Source organism: Carlito syrichta, unplaced genomic scaffold (assembly GCF_000164805.1).
Source record: "Carlito syrichta isolate Samal-C Ts95f unplaced genomic scaffold, Tarsius_syrichta-2.0.1 Scaffold314404, whole genome shotgun sequence".
Classification (NCBI taxonomy): domain Eukaryota; kingdom Metazoa; phylum Chordata; class Mammalia; order Primates; family Tarsiidae; genus Carlito; species Carlito syrichta.
In genome coordinates, this window is record NW_007258500.1 from 35,533 (window position 1) to 56,148 (window position 20,616).

The following is a 20,616-nucleotide window of genomic DNA, read 5'->3' on the forward strand; positions in this document are numbered from 1 at the left end:
GGTACTGACTCTTCCTGTGTCCTCAGTCTCCCTCACAGTCACCTCTTTCTCCACTAACTCTTGCCCCCAAGGGCCTATTTCCAGCCTATCTCTAGTGTCTCACTCATCTCACTCACTTTCACAGAACGCCTGTCAACTACCACGTCCCAATCAGTGTTCAGCCCAATTCTGCACTGCATTTCGAAGTGTGTGTGGGCACGGCCACGTGCACATCATCTTCCAATACCACCACTCTGCCTCCTCCTCCCCATCCTTGATCACAAACAACTCCACTCTTCTGGCTGCTCTATGGAGCCTGAGAATGTGACTGCTTCTTTCCTACTCCCCACTTTCTAAGCAGTGATCAAATATGTTATAAACATGGCCTATCTCCCCTCTTCCCATACCCACTGCCCTGGTGACCACCTCATCACCTAATGCCTGCCAATTACTGCAGTGGCCTCAAAGCTCGTCTCCCTGGTCCTTTCTTCCTCTTCTAGAAGATTAAACTTTTATTAAGCTTCTTCGAGAATAACTGTAAGATTCTACTATCACTTGATTCCATTACTGAGTATATACTCAAAGGGAAAAATAAATCATTATATCAAAGAGATACCTGTCCTCTTATGTTCATCATAGCTCTATTCACAACTGTAAAAATATGGAATCAACCTAAGTGCCCATAAACAGTGAACTGGATAAAGACAATGTATATACATACTACAGAATATACCATAGAATACTACTCAATCATAAAAAAGAATGAAATCCTATCTTTTGCAGCAACACAGATGGAGCTGGAAGGCCACAATCTTAAGTGAAATAATTCAGAAACGAAGTCAAATATTGCATGTTCTCACTTCTAAGTGGGAGCTGGACATTGCTACACATGGACACAGACCAGAAAAGTAGACACTGAAGACTACAAAAGGTGGGAGGGGGCTGAGGGTTGAAAAATTACTTACTGGGTACAATGTTCATTATTTGGGTGACAAGTACATTAAAAGCCCAGACTTAGCCAGGCTCGGTGGCTCAGCCTGTAATCCCGTGCTTTGGGAGGCTGAGGTGAGTGGATTGCCTGAGCCCGCGGGTTCAAGACCTGCCTGGGCAACTTGGCGAGACCTCATCTCTACAATAAATAAAAAAAAATTAGCCAGACGTGGTAACACACACCTGTAGTTCCAGCTACTTGGCTGAGGTGGAAGGATCGCCGGAGCCCAGCAGGTCAAGGCTGCAGTGGCCAGAAGCGTGCCACTGCCCTCTAGTCTGGGCGACAGAGTGAGACTCCAACTCAAAAAAAAAGCCCAGACTTCACCATGATGTGATATATGCATGTACGAAATCTGTACTTGTACCTCCTAAACATATAAAAAACTTTTTAAGCAAATTAAAAAAAAGAATAACTTTAAGATTCTATGGCCAGGCACAGATTCACGCCTGTAATCCACCACTCCAGAAGGAACACTTGACACCAGGAGCTCGAGACCAGCCTGGGCAACACAGCAAGACTCTATCTCTACCAAAAAAAAAAAAAAAAATAGAAAAATTAGCTGGGCTTCATGGCATGCACCTGTAGTTCCAGCTACTCGGGAGACTAAGGCAAGAGAAGGGCTTGAGGCCAGAAGCTCAAGGCTGCAATGAACTATGATCATGCCACTACACTTCAGCCTGGGAAACAGAGTGAAACCTTGTCCCTTAAAATAACAACAAAAGATTCTAAAGGCTTAAATGGTCTTTGGCCAAGCACATCAGAATTCAATTACACTAAAAGGTAATTAAAATTACATGAGTTTAAACAACTAGTATTAGATTCCTTCCTGTTTAGGCCTTTCAAAGGTGATATAATAAAAAGTGATACAAAAAAAAATAGAGCAAAGACCAGAAAAAGGCTAACTTCACTGACTTCACAAATTTGAGTGAAGGTCATTTTTGTGCAGTTATTCTTGCCCCACAGAGAAAAGCAGTTCTGCTTAAAATGACTTATTATTAGTTTAAACACCAATCTTCGTTTTAAAGGAGATTTCTTCCCCGAAGATCTGCTACTCATGAACTGCCGCCACCATGCACTCTACTCTGGCAAATGCTTGGAGCATTTCAAAACGTCCCTCTCTACAAGTCTGGCATAGGTACAGTGATGGGGTAACAAAGGGAAGGAAGGACCTTCCTCAGGGCACTCCCAAATCTGTTATCTGTGGCACTATTCTCCTGCCTGAGGGAGTTCCACAGCCTAGCTCTACTTGCCCTAACCTTGAAGGAGGGGAAAACAAGGAGAGTATGCTGTTTCTAGACAGCAAGACTTCCCACCCAGGGAGGATGTGATTGAAATCTTTTTACATCTCAATTGTGTTTGGTCAAAAAAGTCATAAAAATCTACTTCTTAAAGTTACAGAATTATGGGTATGGTGCTATAGTGGTTTGGTAAGACAGCTTAGAATTACTGGTAAGTATCCAATGCCTCCTCTTTCTTTCCTCCCTGCATCTTTAGAGTCAAGTAGGAAAATAGAGCCATCTTTACCCCAGTGTAATAACTTTTTTTTTCAGTAACAGCACAATAACATACATTCTAGATAACGTTTTTAAGTTTCTACAGTACTAACAAATAGTATCTCCAAGCAACATCCAACCTAGCTAGATGAGGGAAAAATTCTTGGGATATCTTTAAGAGTTAAACCCAGGCTGGGTTCGGTGGCTCAGCCTGAAATCCCAGCACTTTGGGAGGCTGAGGTAAGTGGATTGCATGAGCCCACAGGTTCAAGACCAGCCCAGGTAACCTGGCAAGACCTTGTCTCTACAATAAATAAAAAATTAGTCAGGCATGGTAGTGCACACTTGTAGTTCTGGCTACCTGGAAGGTTGAGGTGGAAGGATCACTGGTGCCCATCAGGTCGATGCTGGGGTGGCTGTGAGCATGCCACTACACTCCAGCCTGGGTGATGGAGTGAAACTCCAAGTCACACACAAAAAAAGAGTTAAGCCCAAAGTTTATTTATTCTGCCTCTTCATCAATAAGAAGCTGAAAATACTTAATGTGATCAAATGGATATTTCAAATATAGGAAAAAGCACAATGACATCAGGTAGTTCAGTATTTTCTTTGCTAAAAAGCTGATACACTGCCATTACAGTAGCCCCCATTATCAGCAAGGGATATGATCCAAGACCCCCCAGTGGATGCCTGAAACCATGGACAGTACCAAATGTTATATCCAGTAAGTTTTTTCTTATACATACATACCAATAATAAAGTTTAACTTTGATTAATTTTGCCTCAAACTTGAAAAGTAAGTAAACTAATCACTCTTGGCCCCTCTTTAATAGTACATGGGACTACAAACGTAGACACACCATAATCCTTCTAGTTTTAGAAAACTGGACTAAAGTATTTCTTGTATACATTCACATATATAGAAAAAAATTGCATCACCTAGTGGTTAGTCACACTGGTTTGAGTTGAGCTTTTAGGAAGTATCTATATTTAGGCAAGTAAGTGATTAACAACAATAATTAATAATAAAATAGAACAATTATAACAATATATTGTAATAAAAGTTGTGAACGTGGCCACTCTCAAATACCTTATCATATGTGGTATTTCTGGATCATAGCTGACCACAGGTATCCAAAATTACAGAAGGCAAAACTGTGGACTGAGGAGACTGCTGTAATATTATTATTAAACACTACTCTAAAACAATAAAATGCAAAAGGCTCACCTGGGTTGACCAATTCCTATTACTAAGTAGTTTATAAACAGAACTGCTCATGCACCAATGTTCAATTCCTTAATATTTTCTTATTAGCACAATGTGCTTAAGGTTATAAAAACCTCTATTTACTTACCCACAAGCCACATATTGTCCATTCCTAGATGTGGCAATGCTTAATCCATATAAACTGCCTTCATCAACAAATCTGTTAAGGCACTTCCTAGAGTTCACATCCCAAATGTAAACTTCCCCATCCCCTGAATGAAAGAGCCAAAAAAGGATTTTGTTAATTTTGCCTTAAACTTGAAAAGCGAGTAAACTAACCACTCTTAGCCCCTCTTTAATAGTACATGGGACTACAAACGTAGACACACCATAATCCCTCTAGTTCTAGAAAACTGGACTAAAGTATTTCTTGCATACATTCACATATATAGAAGAAAATTGCATCAGCTAGTGGTTAGTCACAAACTGTTGGTTTGAGTTGAGCTTTCAGGAAGTTTCTATATTTCACTAAGATAAATTATTGGAGCAAAACTCTGAAACAAAACAAAACACCACCCACCAGCTTAACTCTCTCTGCATCTATGAAGAGGCAGTAGAGTATCTAACATGGAAGGCTAGTGACTTAGACACCCAACTGTTAGTGATGATGATGGAGGAGAAAAAAGTGAAGAATGAACTGATCCAGACCACAAGGAATTTATAAATTAATTAAGAAAATACACAAAATGTATCTATTACCAAATCACTTAAATGAGGGATGCTCACTGTGGGTTTATTGATAAACACAGTTTAAAGAAGGAAGAATTATGCGTGCAAGATAGTAAGAGAGGATATTTTAATCTGAAGAGACCACAGATATTTCCATGATGGAAATGGCCACCTAACAGCCCAGATCTGTCCTTACTCTCTTTCCTCTCTCCTACAGCACTCCATACTGACTACCCTGTCCCCACACCTGTTACACATTTCTATGACCTTACGTCCATCTCAAAGGTGGGTCCACACTCCCTATTTCACCTCTTCCCTGTCTGTGAATATTGCTCTAAAGTTCACCTTTCTAGATGTATTCTTATTCTCCCAATGAGAATTCAGTGAATACCACTGTTTCGACTATTTCCTACACAAATACAATTTCCCAGGTTAGTCTAAAGGTGCAAGTTAAGTAGTAGTAAAATATATTTAGGAAAACTGAATAGGCTCAACTTTAAAAACCTTTGCCTTATATGTTTGTCAAGTAACGTTATAATAAAGGAAAATGCTTAAAAATTAGTCTAGCAATAGACTCTAAGGAAAAGAGAATGGACCAAGGGCAGTATGATCATCTAGAAAGCAGTGCATGAAATGGTCATGAGTTGATGAAGACTTAGGGCCGAAGAGGCAGCAATGAATCCAAGAGGGAAAAAAAATGCTAAAAGTTGAAAAGATAAAAGATTATTCTCTTCTTCAACTCTCCTTTTTATTTCAAAATATTCTTTATATGTAACAACATAATATGAACAATATGATGCATATTGCTCACATGGCCAATCACATAAACTACTCCATAGAGAGTAAGAAAAAGAGAAAGATGGTAAGAGGCAGGAGGGGAACACTCAAAATTCAGACAGCCTCTAACTTACCAAGTCTTAATTTTTGAATACTCCTTCCCTGCTCTTTAAGGATTTTCTTATGATAAATGAGACTTCCACAGTTGCGACCAAACGTGTAAATATATTATATCTGTATCCAATTAATATACCAAAGTTCAGCATCTCTACTGACTGACCCTCTACTTATTCTCCCCTACTCTGGCTCTCCTGAGGTCAAGGGTCATTTCATCAGGAACTTATATTTTATTTATTTCGTACTTCTCATACGTTCTTATATTAGTTGATTAAAAACATACAAATGTAAATAACTCAAACTCTGGGACAATTTGATTCTAGGACAAAAACAAAAATTAAAGTTAATACTAAAGTTCATCTGTTTTTTAAAAAAACCTTTGAAAACTTTAAAAAAAAGTAATGCTATATTACTAAATGCTTCTAGCTGAGGTAAAATAAAAATGAGGTTAAAAAGCCTTGCACAGACTGTAGAATATGAGTCAGCAGAACCACTGTAATGCCTCCCCCTACCAAACAAAGCATGAGCTACAGAGATTATGCAGCTGTCCCAAGGGATGGCCCCAAGTCCCAAGGTCCTCTGGAATAAGGAGTCAGAGTCAGGATACTTAGGACAGTCAGAAAGATAGAACAGGAAAGTGCGAGGGTAGAGCCTTTGTGGGATGATAAAGAGTTGGTCAACAGAACTACAGCAATGTCAAAGGATGAGTTAATCATGAAAATTCAACACACTGCCCAAGTTAAGAGTACTGTTATGAGGCAAAGGTTGATGATTCAAAGTAACTTTCAAAGAGAAAGTCAGAAAACCTTAAAACGAATCATCTTTTAAAGAATGACTGTCTTGTCTTTTTAAGAGCCGTGTGGCTACTTATTTATTTAAAAATATGCCTTTTGGCTGGGTGCAGTGGCTCAGCCTGTAATCCCAGTACTTTGAGAGGCTGAGGAGAGAGGATTACCTGAGCTGGGGGTTCGAGACAAGCCTGAGCAATTTGGTGACACCTCATCTCTACAATAAATCACAAAAACTAGCTGGGTGTGGTGGCACGCGTCTTATAGTTTCAGCTACTTGGAGGGCTGTGGTGGAAGGATCGCCTAAGCCCAGCAGGTTGAGGCTATGGTGGCTGTGAGTATGCCACTGCACTCCAGCCTGGGCAACAAGAGTCAGACTCAAAAAAAAAAAAAAGTATGCCTTTTAAAATAACTGTAGATTCAAATATACTGTAAGAAGTAATACAGAAGATACAATATTCTCTTTGCCCAGTTTCCCCTCAATGTTAACATTTTGTAAAACCATAGGACATTACAACCAGAATATCAACATTGACACATCAAGATGAAAACTTTCCATCACCACAAAAATCCTCATAGTTGTTTCTACTTCCTTCCTGCCTCCAAATACTCCTAAGTCCTGACAAGCACTAATCTGTTCTCTATTTCTAAAATTTCATCACTTCAAGAGTGTTAATATAAATGAAACTGTAGTGGAAGTTTTCCCTTTGCCTTTTTGAAGGTTACCTGAAAATCCAATGACAAAAGGCCGATAAAGAGATAAAACGCATGCAAAATTTTATTTTAATGTATACTGCACAGGGGACTCATAGGAAAATGATTACCATGAATCATCTTTTAAATAAGCATTTTCTTCCCATTTTTTCCCCAAACATTTTAATACTGCATGCCAAATGGTTACCCTTTATTATCACTAGTGAATGAGAAGGCAATAGTAACAAAAATGAATTCTAAAACTAAATCTGATTTTTTAACCAAAAAAAGAAAATTTTAAATTACATATACAGTTTTTGGTTAAATTTGAAATGAAAAAACATCCTTAGCTTCTCTCTTGCCATTAACTTACCTGAAGAGGCGTATATTTTCTTACTATCTGAAGAGAATGTGGATGCTGCAACCCTTCCATTAATTTTCATGCTTCCAATCAGTTCTTTGGTCTAAGAGAATAAATACAACTTATCAAATAATCAGGAAGTATATGGAAGAACCACACTATGTAGAATAAAAACAATCTACTTCTCTATTTCCTAGCAACTACTCAACTTTGTTTTTCCTGTATGCAAAAGCTTCCCCTCAACTGCCCACAATGCCTCAACTTCTCCTCAAGCCCCACCTGTGCTCCTCTATACTTGAGATGCAGATTTAAAGACATAGTGAGTTAAGGTTCAAGACTATTCCTGCACTCATGTCTTATCCAAGAACAAGCAGCAATAATAATGCTTCACCTTCATTAACAGCAAATGCAAATACCCAGCAATGCCGTTTATGAGCAAGAAGGACCCATCTGGGGAGACCTCGTAGCTCCTCACTATCTTCTCTTTTAAACCTAAGAAAAAAGACAAATCATTAAAGATTTTATATGGTTCTCAGTAAGGCTATCTTCTAGTGATCACTAAGAGCTTTTGAAATATGTACAATATTTTTAAGACACTTAAGTGCCACAAATTAAAAACTTTGACTCAGACCTGAATGAGTTTGACCCTATACATCACAAGTTTGACCCAAACATAAGGTCACTACAAAGTAAATGGAAAACTTATCTACTTTATCTTGGTTAGCACGCATCATTTTAACTGCAGGCCAGATTCAGCTCTCCAAACAATTAACATACTAGCCAGTTTTCCAAATGTAAACAGTAATACCTCTAGTTAACTAAAAGAATAAATTGTACTTCTTTGTCTCAAAGTTCATTACCAGATGGGAAATACACTATCCTTAGAGACAGCCAAAACCAAACTAACATATATAAACTAGTTGCTGGCCACCTACTAAGCATCCCATGATGAATAAGAGTCTAATCTTTAACTTTGTGGGTCAAAAAAAAGAGAAAAATCACAAGTCAGTATATTAAAGGGCTGATTAGCTTCTCAGGATGTGCAACTCACGTAACCAAAGCACTTGAGTTAGATGTATAAACCAGTCAAGCTATTTATTTACAAAGGGACATGTCCCCTTTTTCATGCCTAAAAGGTTCGTAGTGACTACGCAGAAGACTCCTTATAACATTAAAATGCTTAGAGAGCCAGGTTACTCATTTAAGAGTCTCCTAATAGAAAGGATACAAAGGGGTCGCTTCGGGTCCCCTCCCACTGTGGGAGTTTTTTTTCTGTCCTCTCAATAAATCCTGCTTTCTTAAAAAAAAAAAGACGACGACTCTGGTGTGGCCTTTTCGAGCTATGGCTGTCACTGTGTTTCCTGGCTTTGACCCCCTTTCCTACCTTGGGAAGGTGAATCTCCTCTTTCTTTTTCTCTCTCTAATTTGCTTTTAAATGAACAATATTTTCTAATCTTACCAAAAAAAAAAAAAAAAAAAAATGGATACAACTGGCTACCTACAGGGAAGGGAAGTAGGTGACCAGGGAGATGGAGAAGAGAGTTTTCACTATCCACCCATTTGTACCTATTAGATTTTGTACCATGTGAATATATCATCTAGTCAAAAGATGTATGTATATATGTATATATACCTATGTACATCTAATTTTTTCTATTTAAATTTTAAGTTGCCAAGTGATTGGTAAAGGTATATGGCCCCTACAGGAAAATACTGGTTAAGGAGCCTTCACACTACTACAAACTAGACATCCCACTCAAGTTGTGCCTCCCAGAGACTACACCCTAGTTCCCTTGCTTGGACTCATGTTCCCTAATATCAGTTCAGACTTCCAATCACTGAGGTCATTTCTGCTGATGACCAGTCTCCTTCACTATGACGGGCACTTCATTATTCCTATTAAGTTTTAATCCTAAATTCTGGGTAAATGGTATGTACTGACTACAGTATACAAAAGTATTCCAAACATAAGGAAAACATCATTACATGAGGAAGGAAGAGAGGCTGGTTCTAGCACACTGTTGATGCATCTGCTGGAATCTCCCCCCTCCCCCACCCTGACCTAATCCTAATAACAGCACATAAGGGAGTGGAAATGCGCAAGTGGACTAAAAAATGTTCACCATAGAGCCCAAGCTGGGTACCATGGCAGACCTGGAGGGATACAGATTGCACAGGCATCACTGAGTTACAGTGTACAACATCCCACCGTGTCATGCAGGACCAGTGTGAACAAAGAACCAAAGCAGCAGCAAGAGGCCACGTCCCAGAGGGCTTACCACAGTCCACTGCTCTTCCTGCTGCAGGTGGCTGAAGACCTTACTCTTTTCACCTAAGTAAGCCTGCTATTTTGGGGCAATTCTGAGAGAGGGGTTGTCCTCAAGAAGGAAATACTAGACTTCCAACAAATACACATAGGTAGTTGCTTTAGCTATTAATAGGAAAAATAAGAAACATAACTGCATTTTCACCCAAAGCTTATAATACATTACAGTAGTTATAGGTATGTAGTATTTTACTTTTTTTTACACCGTCTAGGAAAAGAAATAACAGTGCTTTAAAGATGTCAGATACAAATCTTTCAATAGATTTGTGAGTAAGATTTGCAGGTTAACTGCTGAGCAATTGGTAAGAAAGGTACAGCAAAATTAATTAGGAGAGAGTCAAATTCCATTGAACGGCAAGTGGATTTTGATAAGTTACATGCTATTACTAACACTGGCAGTGGCTACCCTATACTGAGCATTTATCATATGGCAGGCACTAAGGTGGGAGTTTTTAAAAACTATCTTTTAATATATATGACCCTCTGAATTCACAGAAAAACAACACTGGGGCTCAGAGATTACCATACCATAATGCCTAAAATCAAAATGGCTACTTGACCAACCAGTGATTCCCAGATAGTCCTATTTCTTTTTTTATTTGCTGAGTACAAGACCTATTTTAAAAATTGTCCTCAATAAACAGAAACTGCTTCTGGAGTCTGAATTAATAATCTGTGGTCCTTAACATTTTCTGTGCCATAGAACTTTTGGCAGTCTGATGAAATGTATGGTCCCCTTCTCAAAACAAAATGTCCAAAAATTCATAACTGAAGGAAATGCTAAATTTCAGTTAGACATTAACAAAAATAAAGATATAATATAGTCAGTCCCCATCTAACTCATAGATTTCTGAATTCTATCCAGAGAACTGTGGCAGTCCATGGACCCCAAGTTATGAACCCCAGGCTATGAATTCTGAAAAGTTAATGAATGCCCCATTTGCATCAATCCTGTAATTCTTTATTTTTCAAACTAGTATTTATGGCCACTAAGAGTTTACATACACAGAAGGCTTACAAGTCCTAACTAGTCAGCAATTTTCCCACTTAGCCTAACGTTCTTAATTTGAGTTATTTATACTTTCATAATGATGAAAGGCTGAGTATGAGTGCTCAATAATGACATGTCACCACAAAAAATACATGTAATTTATCATTATTAGTAGTATTGTTATTACCAAGCAATGCATATTGATGAAAGAGAAAAAGAAGAAATACTGGGAAAGATACACGACATGTCTCAAAAGCAGCTGGTGACTATAAACTGCAACCTCACAAACCCAGGGTGAAGACCAAAAATTGTATCTTGGCCAATCTCTGGTGTGCTTTTTCCCAAGACGATGCAAGATAAAGAAAGGTTAAAGCCCATTCCTTTTTGATTAGTGAAATGATATGTAAAAAATAATAACTACTACATATTTTTTTCTATTTTAAAATGAGAAGACGGTTTAAGGCCTATCAACAAAGTGTGGCCCATGGACCATAGCAATGGTATCTATCACCTGAGAGCATGTCAGAAATGCAAAAATTAAGTCCTCTTAGGACCTACAGAATCAGCAGCTTAACAAGATCCCCGGGTGACTCGTGTGCACATTAACTTCTGAGAAGCCCTAGCTTCAAGCACGATCAGATAAACCAAGAAACTACTTGAAAATATCATTCTAGGGTCAGAGAACACAGGAAAGAAACCAGAAATGCTGAAGATAAACATCATAAATGTTGCTAAAGTTGAACGTTCTTTCAACCACTTGTAAGTTGTACAGAGCTTTCCAGTCACACACACAGTTTAATAGGGAGACTAACAGTGGGCTGTGGCATATGCCAATACTCTCTCCCAAGATTGACATTAACCCAGACAACCTCATTACAAGGGCTTTGATTCCCAAAGGATTCATGAAGGTGTCAGAGTATCTTGGGGCAGGAGAGGTAGGGTAATACAGGAGAAGAATGGGTAAGGTAGAGAGCAGATAAATTTTCTAAGTACTCCCAAAAGCAGTGCTTTATCCCTTTAAATATAAATCAAAATTCCATTATAACAAACACTAGAACTAGAGAGTATCCAAACTTCCTGAAGATCAGAGAGGTGAAAGTTTGTCTAAGGAAGTGGTACCCAGGTCTTTTAGCTCCCTGATTCACGCTCTTTCTGCTGTATCAATTGCTAACTTTATAGACAAATGCTGATTTCTTTCAAACATAGTATCTCAAAAACACAATGACATTTTCCAAATACTATAAAGACATGTTGTTTTGTTTTTTTTGTAAAGAATCCCATGGAGTGAAAAAAATAGTGAACACCGTTACATTAATTCAGACTGGGGGATGATCAGCTGTGTGTTCAACTGATAGCTTACCTCTCACTTGATGCACAGGAATTAACTTTCCAGCCAGCATATCATAGACATAAAGAATCTTGCTGTGAGTACTTGTGGCTAAAACTTCTTCTCCATTAGCACTAAAACAAGCCTTAAAGATTGGAAACCTTTCCAAATATATGCTCTGGATTTTAGGATTTGTTCTTCCATCAACCTATAAGGAGGTACAAATTGTTTCTTTTGGTTATTTTCATGGACCATATGGCCTGGCCCTTTTCACTCCAAGTCTTCATCTAAAAATGCATACCTGAGCAACTCGAGACTGACCAAAGCAGCAATGACCAATGATCTAATCAAACATGCCTACATAAAAAAGCCTTCAGCCAGGCTCGGTGGCTCAGCCTGTAATCCCGTGCTTTGGGAGGCTGAGGTGAGTGGATTGCCTGAGCCTGCGGGTTCGAGACCCGCCTGGGCAACTTGGTGAGACCTCATCTCTACAATAAATTTTTAAAAATTAGCTGGGCGTGGTAGCACGCACCTGTAGTTCCAGCTACTTGGAAGGCTGAGGCGGAAGGATCACTGGAGCCCAGCAGATCAAGGCTGCGCTGGCCGGGAGCATCCACTGCACTCCAGTCTGGGTGACAGCGTGAGACTTCAACTCAAAAAAAAAAAAAGCCTCCATAAAAAAATCTTAACAGAAGGGGTTCAGAGAGCTTCTGGATTGCTGAACATGGGAGTACTGCGAAGGTGGGGTGCTCTGAGAAGGAATGGAAGCTCCTTCCCCACACCTTGCCCTCCTGATCTCTTCTATCTGGCTGTTTCGTCCACCCACAGAGCCAGAGATACAGTCAACCCCATTCAAACTTCATGAACTGGACCAAGCATGAACCTCTAAAAGGAAATTGGGATACCACATCCAAAAGAGGAAGTGCTGTGAAACACTGCAGAATGGAATGGTTACATTTGGGATCATGTGTTCACCATCCATCCACATCTCAGACGGGGACGCCCTGATACAAAGGGTGCTTATTATGCTATTTACTGCTGCACCCCAAGAAGCTATCATGGTAAATTAGCATTAGCTAAAAAAAAAATGGAAGGTTCAATGAAGTCATGAGTTCATACCCTTTTGCTCTTGTAACTCACAGAAAAACTAAAAGAACACAACATTGTGTAGAAATAATTAACATATTCACCAATGATTAATACATTAATCACTCCTCAATCTACTATTTTAAAACAATATTTTACTGGTTTTATGTATTCAGTGAGAGAAAACTTTTTTCTGAGTCGGAGTCTCACTCTGTTGCCCAGGCTGGAGTGCAGTGGCACGCTCACGGCCACTGCAGCCTTGACCTGCTGGGCTTAGGCAGTCCTTTTGCCTCAGCGTCCAAGTGGCCAGAACTACAGGCGTGTGCCACCATGCCTGGCTAATTTTTTGATTTATTGTAGAGACGAGGTCTCACCAAGTTGCCCAGATTGGTCTCGAACCCCTGGACTCGGGCAATCCTCTCACCTCCGCCTCACAAAGGGCTGGGATTATAGGCTTGAGCCATTATGCCTGGCCTGGGAAAAACATTTTATTCCAAAACCCTTATTATGATGGTTCCTTGTACCTAAAAGTCATGCAGGTGCATTCAATATAAATGTGAGTAAGTGAGGGATAGAGCAGCTGTGACTGACAACGGTGACAACAGACTCTATAGCAAAAAACAGGGGCAGTTTGCTGCCTCAATTCTAAGCAAATGAATCCTGGTGAGACTTATCTATTCTTCAGGGAATGACATTTAAGCCATAATTTTTTTCCATTATTTTTGCACTTTGAATTGCAAATTTCTGGTTCTTCAATAAAAATAATGTCACGTTTAAAACAAATAAATATATGTTCAGCACTTTGGGAGGCCAAGGTGAGTGGACTGCCTGAGCCTGCAGGTTCGAGATCAGTCTGGGCAACCTCGTCTCTACAATAAATAATAATTTTAAAAATAGCCAGGCATGGTAGTGCACGCCTGTAGTTCCAGCTACTTGCAGGTCGACTCTGGGGTGGCTGTGAGCATGCTGCTACACTCCAGCCTGGGTGACAAAGTGAGGCTCCAACTCAAAAATAAATAAATAAATAAATATATGTTTTAAACTGCACACCTGAAATAGTGATACAGCATTATCTAATCCAGCAACCATCACAACCTGTGCACAAGGATGGAACTGCACAGACGAGATCCGAGCTGCAGAAGGACGTTCAGCATTAGCATGCTGGCAGTTCTTCATCTATGGAAAAACAAAGCTGGAATTTTACTGATTCAAATGAGTTAACATCACTGTCTTTAGAGCATGAAGAAAAGACATTACAGTTTATGATGCAGAAGAAAATGCACTGGAATGATAACCAAAAGACCACAGTTCTGGCACCAACTAGCAAATCACTTTACCATACAAGAATCCAATCTTAACATCTCTCAAATGAAGGCATTAAATCATCAAAGTCCTTTCCACATCTAGAAGCCTAAATTTATTATATGTCCTTGGAGCACCAGTATATAGTCACTTCCCCAAGATATAACCATTTGTTCAGAGATTTTCACTTCCAGGGAAACTTTACTTCATTCCTACTCTGGCATCTTCACATTCATGATACTGTTGCACTGAATGAAATAAAAATTCACATTCATGGTACTAATACAAGAGGCACTGTGTAGTTGTCCCCACAATTCTATGGTTGGCATGAAAGCTGACTTCTCTCAGGGTACATGGTTGCATTAAAGTAATGACTCACTTTGACTATTTTAGTTATTTCTTTGTTTTTACAGGTTTTCCCCCTAAACGCAGGATGTCCCCCAAAAATTTTCAAAATTCTATTAAAAATATTTTTTGTATGTTTTGTTTGTCACCAGTGAAGCTAAATTTTTACTTCATTCAGTGCAGCAGTAACTACATCTTCAATGGAGATAAATTCATCCTATGAGGAAATGAATAAAATTGTGCTCATAAGGTAAGAGGAGACAGAATCACTCTGGCTCCTAGTAATGTACCATAATAGGTTCCCCTGCTCCATCTAAATACTCATGCCATTGTGTAACAGGGAAAATACCTACATCACAGAGAGATCTGTTAATACGACAGATGTTTAACTAAAGGACCATGCTGGGTAGGTACTTGGTGCCACAGTGATGAGTGAAAAAGTGACTAGCATAGGCCGCTTTAGAGCAAGTCCTGTCTAAGGTGCCATGTGAACAGAAAGGAAAGAATAAGGTAGCCATTAGCAGTGCCAGAAGACCAGACAAGCAGAAGGAAAGAGCAAGCGTAAAAGCAAGCAGAGGCAAGAAAAGACCCAGCATGTGCAGAAACAGAAAAAGGCCTGGGAGGCTCCAGAAGGGAATAAGGAGGAGGAGGTGTGTGATGAGGCTGAGGTTATAGGAAGAAGCTAGACTGTGAAGGGCAGTGCAGACTAAGATAAGGAATTCAGAAGTCTGCAAAAAGCAATGAAAAGTGATATGACCTGATGCTTTATTTTTCAGATTCCTCTGGCTGCTAGACAAAGAATGAATTAGGAAGAGGTAAAATGGAAGTAAAGGCACTAGTCACAAAGCTACTACATATTCCAGGGGAGAGATGACAGCACTATGGACTAAGCTGATGCCAATGAAAATGAAGGGGAATGTAAAAAGAAAAATCAAATAGGATTCCTAGATTTACAGGGAACACAATTTAATATCTTTTGATCATTTTTTCAAAAACAAAATAAATTAATATTTACCAAGGCAAAATGACAGCAAACTTAATTCCAAAAAAAGGAATCCATATATCTATAACTGGGAAGCAGATTAAATTGCAGAGGTAAGTACTTGGGTAGCCACTCCCCACCCACTTCACTGACTCTTACCTTCAAGATTCCTCTTGGAAGAGAAGCTGATATGGATATGAAATTCCCAGTCCTTTGCAACAAATCATCTTCATCCTCTTCACTTTCATCTAAGTCCAACAAACCCACGAGACTGATTGTTAGAATCAATGAGATGGCCCTTTACCTACCCCAAACTTCTGTATTTTAACTCCACTCCTGGCCTAACATCCTCGATCACTTTGTTCAAGCTGCAACTGGTAAAAGAAAAACAGCAAAATACATCTAAAGGAGAGGAAAAAGAGGACACGGTGCTTAACATTTACAGTCAAAAATCAAAGCTCGATCTGGAATGAAAGGCTAACACATACACAGATGGTTACTAAAACAAGGTGAGATGAAATAAAAGTTTAAAGCTGGTGCTTTGTTTAAGATGAAAAACTCCTAATTATGGCAAAATTGGCTACAGGGTGGACAAGAGATCTAGCTTAAAAACTCATGTGAAAAAGAACTAGAACTTAGCCGGGCTCGGAGGCTCAGCCTGTAATCCCATGCTTTGGGAGGCTGAGGTGAGTGGATTGCCTGAGCCCGCCAGTTCAAGACCCACCTGGGCAACTTGGGGAGACTTCATCTCTACAATAAATCAAAAAATTAGCCGGGTGTGGTAGTGCACACCTGTAGTTTCAGCTACTTTGGAAGGCTGAGGCAGAAGGATCACCGGAGCCCAGCAGGTCGAGGCTGCGGTGGCTGGGAGTGGCCACTGCACTCCAGTCTGGGTGACAGAGTGAGACTCCAACTCAAAAAAATAAAAATAATAAATAAATAAATAAATAAAATACTGTGTTTAACATGCTGAAGAATAATGAGCAGCCGGCTCGGTGGCTCAGCCTGTAATCCCACGCTTTGGGAGGCTGAGGTGAGTGAATTGCCTGAGCCCGCGGGTTTGAGACCCGCCTGGGCAGCTTGGCGAGACCTCATCTCTACAATAAAATCAAAAAATTGGCTGGGCGTGGTAGCGCATGCCTTTGGTTCCAGCTACTTGGAAGGCTGAGGCGGAAGGATTGCCGGAGTCCAGCGGGTCGAGGTTGCGGTGGCCGGGAGTAGCCACTGCACTCTAGTCTGGGCGACAGAGTGAGACTCCAACTCAAAAAAAAAAAAAAGAATAATGAAAGACAAGATTCAAAATTGAGCCACAGAACTAGAATATTTAAAAAAGAACCAAATGAAAATTTTAGAACTGAAAAATGCTAATCAAATAATTAGCCAGGCGTGGTGGTGCATGCCTGTAGTTCCAGCTACTTGGAAGGCTGAAGCAGAAGGATCACCTAAACCCAGCAGGTCACTGCACTCCAGCCTGGGTGACAGAGTGAGACTCCAACTCAAAAAAAAAAAAAAAAAAATTAGATGTAAAATTAGTGGTCTGGAAAATCAGTCAGAAAAAAACATACAAACTAAAGCACAGAAAGAAAAAAATTAGAAAATACACAGAATAGGTTAAAAATATTTAACATTGGAGAGGCTCGGGGACTTAGCCTGTAATCCCAGCACTTTGGACGAGCAGACTGCCTGAGTCCGCCAGTTCGAGACCAGCCTGGGCAACTTGGTGAGACCTCGTCTCTACAATAAAATAAAAAATAGCTAGGCAAGGTAGCGCATATTCTGGGCTACTCGGAAGGTTGAGGCAGGAGGATCGCTGGAGCCCAGAAGGTCGATGCTGCGGTAGCCGTGAGTGTGCACGCCAATGCACTCCGGCTTGGGCGAAGGAGTGAGACTCCAACTCAAAAAAAAAAAAATTTAACATACATGTAACTAATATTCCAGAAGGAAAGGAAGGCTGGAACTGAAACAATATTTGAAGATATAGTAGGCAAGAATTTCCAAAACTTCCAAAATCCTTCAAGCCGGTTCAAAAGCACTATGAAGTCTAAGCAGACTACAAAGCAAACTAAAATGGGGGGAGGGGCAATAAACAAAACAGCAACAAAACAATCTGTAATATTAACAAATTGCTGTTGATTTGAGGGAGTGTGGTTAAATTTATTTTTATTTTTTGAGTTGGAGTCTCACTCTGTCGCCCAGGCTGGAGTGCAGTGGTACGCTCACAGCCACCGTAGCCTTGACCTGCTGGACTCAGGCGATCCTTCTGCCTCAGCCTTCTGATAGCTGGAACTACAGGTGCAAGCTACCAAGTTCAGGTAATTTTTTGATTGATTGTAGAGACGAGGTCTCGCCAAGTTGCCCAGGCTGGTTTCGAGCCACTGGGCTCAGGCAATCCTCTCGCCTCAGCCTCCCAAAGTGCTGGGATTACAGGCTTAAGCCACCACGCCTTGCTGTGGTGAAGTTTAAAAGAAAAAGTTTTCTTTTAAACAAACTCAGTAAGTACTTACAAATAAAGATAACACACTGGACATAATTGTGAAGTTGAGTTCTAGTCACCATTCTGTCAATAATAAGTATACCTTGAACAAGTCACTTTACCTTTGAAACGCCCTCATCTGTAAAATGAAGATATTAGACTAGGCTATCCCAGACAGTAGTAGAGTCGGCTAATTGTTGGCCTAATCCATTTCTTTTTTCTCCTGGGCACAAAGCTAAACGAAACTTGCTGGCAGTTAGTGTGGCTTTGTGATTTAGTTCTAGCCAATAAAATGTAGGCAAAAGTAGCATGTTCTAGAAAAGGCCAATAAAAGTCTCCTCCAGGTGAGTCTCTCTCTCCTCCTCTATAAACCAACTGGATATCACATCTTGGACAACTTTGGAAGATCCAATCTCAAGGTGGCAGAACCTCTATAAACTTGGGTACCTCAGGTAGAGCGCTAGCTTCTCATCATCCCAAATTTATGTGCATGAAAAAAAAACAATTATCTATTGCATTAAGTTACTGGGATCTACGGGGTTTTGTTTCAATAGTTAACATAACCATATTTATAATTACATGGATCCAAAATGTTTCGGGGTCCTGTAAACGTAGCATTCTAAAATGGATAACAAAATTACATTTCATCCCTGAGAACAAACTGGTGACCCAGGATCTAAAAATATGTCATATAAAAAATAGCCAAAGATCAAGAAAGCAGAGAGACAGCCCAGAGAATGGGAAAAATATCTGCCAACTGTATATCTAACAAAGGCCTAACATCTAGGATCTACAATGAACTCAAATGCATCGAAAGGAAAAAAACAGCCCTATTAAAAAGTAGGCAAAAGACATAAATAGACACTTCTCAAAAGTTATACGGGCAGACAACAAACACATGAAAAAGTACTCAGCCTCACTAATCATCAAAACCACACTAAGATACCACCTAACCCCAGTAAGAACGGTCATCATTAATAAAACAAATAACAACAGATGCCAGTGAAGACTTGGAAAAAAAGGAACACTTCTACACTGCCGGTGAGAATGCAAACTAGTGCAACCTCTTTGGAAGACAGTGTGGTGATTTCCAAAAGAACTAGAAATTGACCTTCCATATGACTCAGCAATCCCCCTATTGGGAATACAACCGGAGGAACTCAAGTCATTCTACCAAAAAGATATGTGCATACGCATGTTTGTTGCAGCTCTACTCACAATAGCAAAAACATGGAACCAACTGTGCTGATCACTGAAGCTGGACTGGATTAAAAAAATGTGGTATATATACACAATGGAATATTTTGCAGCCAATATTTTGCAGCCATAAAGAAGGACAAACATATGGATTTCGCAGCAACTTGGATAGATTTAGAGTCTATCATACTTAGTGATCTATCACAGAAACAAAGAACAGAGTATCATATGCTCTTACTCATAAGTGGACCTTGAACAACTATCATAATACTATAAGAAAGGGATTGGCAGTGGTGGGTAACTGCCAGGGGAAGGCGGGTGGGATTGGCACTTGAGGCAAACTGTTGGGGGAGGGAAGGGCAAACCTCATCAACAAGCGTACCAGCATAATAAACATTTGTATACCTAATCCTGAATTGTACCCCACCTCTTTAAAATAAAAAAATTAAATTAAGTTAAAAAGTGGTCAAAGAAACAAGGGATGTTTAACATGTTAAAAGAAACAGTACAAGAAAGAATACAACATTATTTGATGTACTTAGGTGAAGGATAATGTAGAAAAGATTATTCCAGTGGATAAAATCAGGATATATCACTAAGATTCCTTCATCCTCTAACAGACAGGAATAAGGACTTATTTACTAACTTAAACAGATATCAACACTCACCATCTGAAGATGTTTTCCGCTTATTAGTCTCTGCCCAGGCAGGTACTCCCCCCATGGCATGCTGGAATCTAAGCAAAAATTACAAAAAGAAATTGAGGTAACCACTGTATGTTCACATGGCTTGACACATTTAAAGAGTATAGGTTGGGTCACCCTTAAGAGTATATACAGAATCCACTATCTTTATGAACAGAAGTTATTATCTTCACTCACACAAAACAGCCCCAATTTGCCTATACTAGAAACTTTCATAAACCTCTATCCACCTAAACTAGCCCTAGATACAGGATATCCAAATTCATATTTGTAGTTAATTATTGCTGTCCAGTTTCATGGTTGTCTTATTTGCTCATATCAACACATTCCAGATATCAGACTAAGTAAAGAAGTATCTTTGTGGTTATAAACCACTGCCACAGTACATACATGCAAACATGTCTGGAAAAAAAAAAAAACACGTCATGAAAAAAAGGTCTGAAAAAAATTGAAAAGACTGATAAGAATAAACAAACTTCATCATACATCATTTTAATAAAATGAGAGCATTTCTCTGGAATGCTACAGAACTCATGATAGCGGAGTTCTGAAGAACTGGTACCTGCAAGAGGCAAAGGATTGTTTTAATTTTTTGACGCAGAAATACAGACCAGATCACCAAGCTAAACTTACTAGCCGTAAGTAACTAGAAAACTAGACAACATATGAAACAACTGCTTCAGAAACTGGACAACAGATAATACAGGACTGTGATCCCTGAGAGAAGGAAAATAAACAAGATTAATAA

General features: G+C 39.5%; 1 protein-coding gene across 3 annotated transcripts in view; it reads right to left on the reverse strand.

Moving 5' to 3' along the window:
• The window catches only part of UTP18 (UTP18, small subunit processome component), a 41,913-nt gene that overhangs the window by 12,035 nt on the left and 9,262 nt on the right, over nucleotides 1-20,616 (reverse strand). For all 3 annotated transcript variants that reach the window (XM_008071590.2, XM_008071589.2, XM_008071591.2), the window contains exons 4-10: nucleotides 19,833-19,900; nucleotides 15,654-15,742; nucleotides 13,916-14,041; nucleotides 11,813-11,987; nucleotides 7,527-7,627; nucleotides 7,148-7,238; nucleotides 3,819-3,942 (exon numbers count right to left, since the gene is read on the reverse strand). In XM_008071590.2, coding sequence (XP_008069781.1) covers nucleotides 3,819-3,942; nucleotides 7,148-7,238; nucleotides 7,527-7,627; nucleotides 11,813-11,987; nucleotides 13,916-14,041; nucleotides 15,654-15,742; nucleotides 19,833-19,900 — 774 coding nt within the window. The remainder of the gene's footprint in view (nucleotides 1-3,818; nucleotides 3,943-7,147; nucleotides 7,239-7,526; nucleotides 7,628-11,812; nucleotides 11,988-13,915; nucleotides 14,042-15,653; nucleotides 15,743-19,832; nucleotides 19,901-20,616) is intronic.